The following is a 3,227-nucleotide window of genomic DNA, read 5'->3' as shown; positions in this document are numbered from 1 at the left end:
GAGCTAAAGTTGCTGCAGGAGAAGAAGAGGAGCAGGAGAACAGGAGAAGCAAGGTAAAAAGGAGCACTTTGAGGCTGAGTACACCTCCAGCTCTCTCAGTCTCCTCCGTTAGCTGCTCAATTTGTCGAGGCTCGGGCCATATCGAGCATTCTTGATAAATGTCAAGGGCCATTGTGCAAGTTGTCAGTACCCTCGCCTGTGCCTCCCCGATATGTGTAGGCCTACAGTATTGATTGCTAGCATCATGCCCACGACTCATTAAACTTGTGCACAGAATTAACAATTTATGCATGTACATATGTATGTATATAAGTGTGCGTGTGTGTGTGTGTCTTTGCACTTAGTGAGCGCTTCTTCATTCAGCTAAAGCCCAGCCCAGTCCATTCCAGCCCACTCCCACACCAAGGCTCCCTTTGCTATGCAACCCTCCATCTGCATCTTACAGTGAAAACTTGCAGCTTACTGTCCGCTGTCCGCATCTCCACTGTCCGCTATCCGCTTTCCACTGTCCACTGTCCGCTGTCTGTTGTTTCAACTTCAATTATAAACTTTAAATAATTCAGCCTCGACCTGCCACGACTGTCCTCAGCTTCTCCCACGCCCCGATATACATATTTCAGATCACTTAAGCCGCCTGCACAGCCAAAAGAAATAAATAAAGAAAGCTCTGGTAAGTTTCCGTTGCTGAGGCATACTGCCAGATGACAGACGGTTGTAAATGAAAAAAAAAGTCACAAGAATCCCTCACAACTTCAAACATCACATAGCTGCTAGGGAATAGGGAATGGTTGGCTAATACTCCGATAATCCTTGAGATAATGGTGCATACTCGTAGCCGAAAAGCTTACTTAAGCGTGGCCCCACGATATATCGGACTGGGCCTAGTAGCCGGCCTGCTATACCTCTCGACTGAAGACTGAGCTGCACTCAATACAAGAAAAGACATTGATCTCTGATCAGCCAATGGTTGGCTGATTTAATCTAAGCCAAAATCAAAAATAATTGCAAATTCAGCAAAAATGTTTCTTGTTGGAATGGGTGGGCATGGCATCACTACTTGCGCCCTGCTTTTCATGCAGCTTGATAAACGCCATATATTGAACGGCATTCCGCTTGAGTCCGCTGGGCACACTCTGTTGGGTGGTGGAAATGTCCACAGTTGGGGTGCGGGCGCAGAGGCTCTGCAGCGTGAGGGAATCGTCGAGTTGCAGCTTGACATCGAAGAACTTTGCATTGTCCACATCTGCAGTTCTCTGGCTCTCATTTCGCCTGCCTGCGTCTCTGCGTGCAGTTGGGTCAACCGATCCACCTCCGTTTGGGCAGCTACCAAGAGGCCTTTGTGCCGATCCAGCTCCAGGCGCAGCGCATACTGTTTGGCTATAAACGGATGAATATTCTGCTGTAGCTGCAAATAGCTTTTGGACAAATATTGTTTCTCTGCGCCCCATTTCTTTTCCATTTGCACAATGCGCAGCTGCAGTCGTGTTTTCTCCTCATACAATGTGGCCACGGTATTTAGTGTCTCGTGCTCCTGCTCAATCAGCAGGTGCATCTCCTTGTCCCGCCCTTCCAGTTGGTTTTTCAGCGTGACAGTATTATCTCGACAAAAAAAACCCACGCGAGACTTATTATTCTTGAGTAAAATATCTTTGAGCGAACTCATCTCAGCCACGATGTCATTCAAGTGCCTATTCAGCTGGGCATTGGTGTTCTCCAAGGTCGCCTGCCTGGCCTCCAGCTGCGTGATGTACTGCTGCTGGCGCACGTTCTCTGGCTCCAGCTGCTGGCATCGAATCTGGGCCAGTTCGAGCGAATGTATCTTGAGCTCCTTCTCCAACACCATGGCCTCAAAGTCCGACTCCAGGGCGTTGTATCGCTTTTTGATTTTATCGAGGTCGATCTTAAGCTGGGTATTGCACTGCTCCGCCCACCTCTTCTCCTCGCGCAGTTTATCGAGTTGGCTCTCCAGACTCCGGCGTATCACCTGCGTGTCCGCCAGTAGATCCTCCTTGGACCCTTCATCCAGAAACTCCCTGCCTTCTGGCTTAGCCTCGGGTGCCGGACTCTTGCCCGGTTGTCCGCTCGTGTCGCTCATTTGCTACGAAAGTGTTGAAATTATTTAATACGAATTTAATCTTTAATCTGTAGACTTCAATTTTGTACTTGTAGACTTCAATTTTGTAGACTCTAGGTTGTGGATTCGGTCAACGAATCTGACTAACTGAATATTCCCAGTCGAATTTGTTGCTCAAGGCTACTGGCCAGCCTGCTGGGTTTCCTCTGCTAAACGTACAAAAAGTGTAGCCAAGTAAGCATGTGATTTGGATCTTTATATACCCGTACTCAAAAAAGAGTTAAGGGGTATATTAGATTTGTGGTAAAAGTGGATGTGTGTAACGCAGAGAAGGAAACGTTTCCGACCCCATAAAGTATATATATTCTTGATCAGCATCAGTAGCCGAGTCGATATAGCCATGTCTGTCTGTCCGTCTGTCCGTCTTCTTTGACGCCTGGATCTAGAGACTATAAAAGCTAGAGGAACCAAATTTTGTTTCCAGACTTATGTGATATCACACTGCTTACAAGTGTATTTCAAAATTTCGCCCCGCCCCCTTCCGCCCACACAAAGGACGAAAATCTGTGGCAGCCACAATTTTTAAGATACGCTAAAACGCAGTATCGTAGAGAATGACCATATCTACCAGATTGCCGAATTTGAATCAGATCGGATCATAATTATAGCCAGAATGTATGTATATGTAGATAACAGATGTAGCAAAAAAACGTAATATGTATAATTTTTTTTTTCTAAAAATTCTAAAAAATTATATGCCCAAAACTGTATATACTGACTGAGTACGGGTATAACTAGAGTCGCGTCCCCAGAACACACGTTCCTTCTCGTTTTCTTATCGCGTTGTATGGCATTGGACTCGTCGATGCTCCAGGATCAGGAGTTTGCGTACGGAATATTCGTTCAGGCATCAAAACGCAATAGAGGCATGATTATATTTCATTTTGAGATCATACGTACGAACACCCCAAATGCACTAGCGCGTATGAAAAAATTCCCTTACGCATTCAAGTAAATGCCCGATATGTGTAGGCCTACAGTATTGATTGCTAGCATCATGCCCACGACTCATTAAACTTGTGCACAGAATTAACAATTTATGCATGTACATATGTATGTATATAAGTGTGCGTGTGTGTGTGTGTCTTTGCAC

At 45.8% G+C, this 3,227-nt stretch overlaps 1 protein-coding gene across 1 annotated transcript; it reads right to left on the bottom strand.

Moving 5' to 3' along the window:
* Nucleotides 1-920: 920 nt before the first annotated feature.
* LOC121404009 lies at nt 921-2,283 on the bottom strand. Its single transcript, XM_041592520.1, has 2 exons — nt 2,164-2,283; nt 921-2,098 (listed from the first exon to the last, which is right to left on the bottom strand). The coding sequence occupies exon 2, from the start codon at nt 2,093-2,095 to the stop codon at nt 977-979; it is 1,119 nt and encodes a 372-aa protein (XP_041448454.1). The 5' UTR covers nt 2,096-2,098; nt 2,164-2,283; the 3' UTR covers nt 921-976.
* Between the last annotated feature and the right edge of the window lie 944 nt (nt 2,284-3,227).

Source organism: Drosophila obscura, unplaced genomic scaffold (assembly GCF_018151105.1).
Source record: "Drosophila obscura isolate BZ-5 IFL unplaced genomic scaffold, ASM1815110v1 contig_18, whole genome shotgun sequence".
NCBI classification, from domain to species: domain Eukaryota; kingdom Metazoa; phylum Arthropoda; class Insecta; order Diptera; family Drosophilidae; genus Drosophila; species Drosophila obscura.
Note: the sequence above shows the minus strand (reverse complement) of the source record. Positions and strands in the feature narration are given on the sequence as shown.

Excerpts from the sequence above, each read along its gene's own strand:
- LOC121404009 (XM_041592520.1), bottom strand. The coding sequence starts at position 2,095 with ATGAGCGACACGAGCGGACAACCGGGCAAGAGTCCGGCACCCGAGGCT.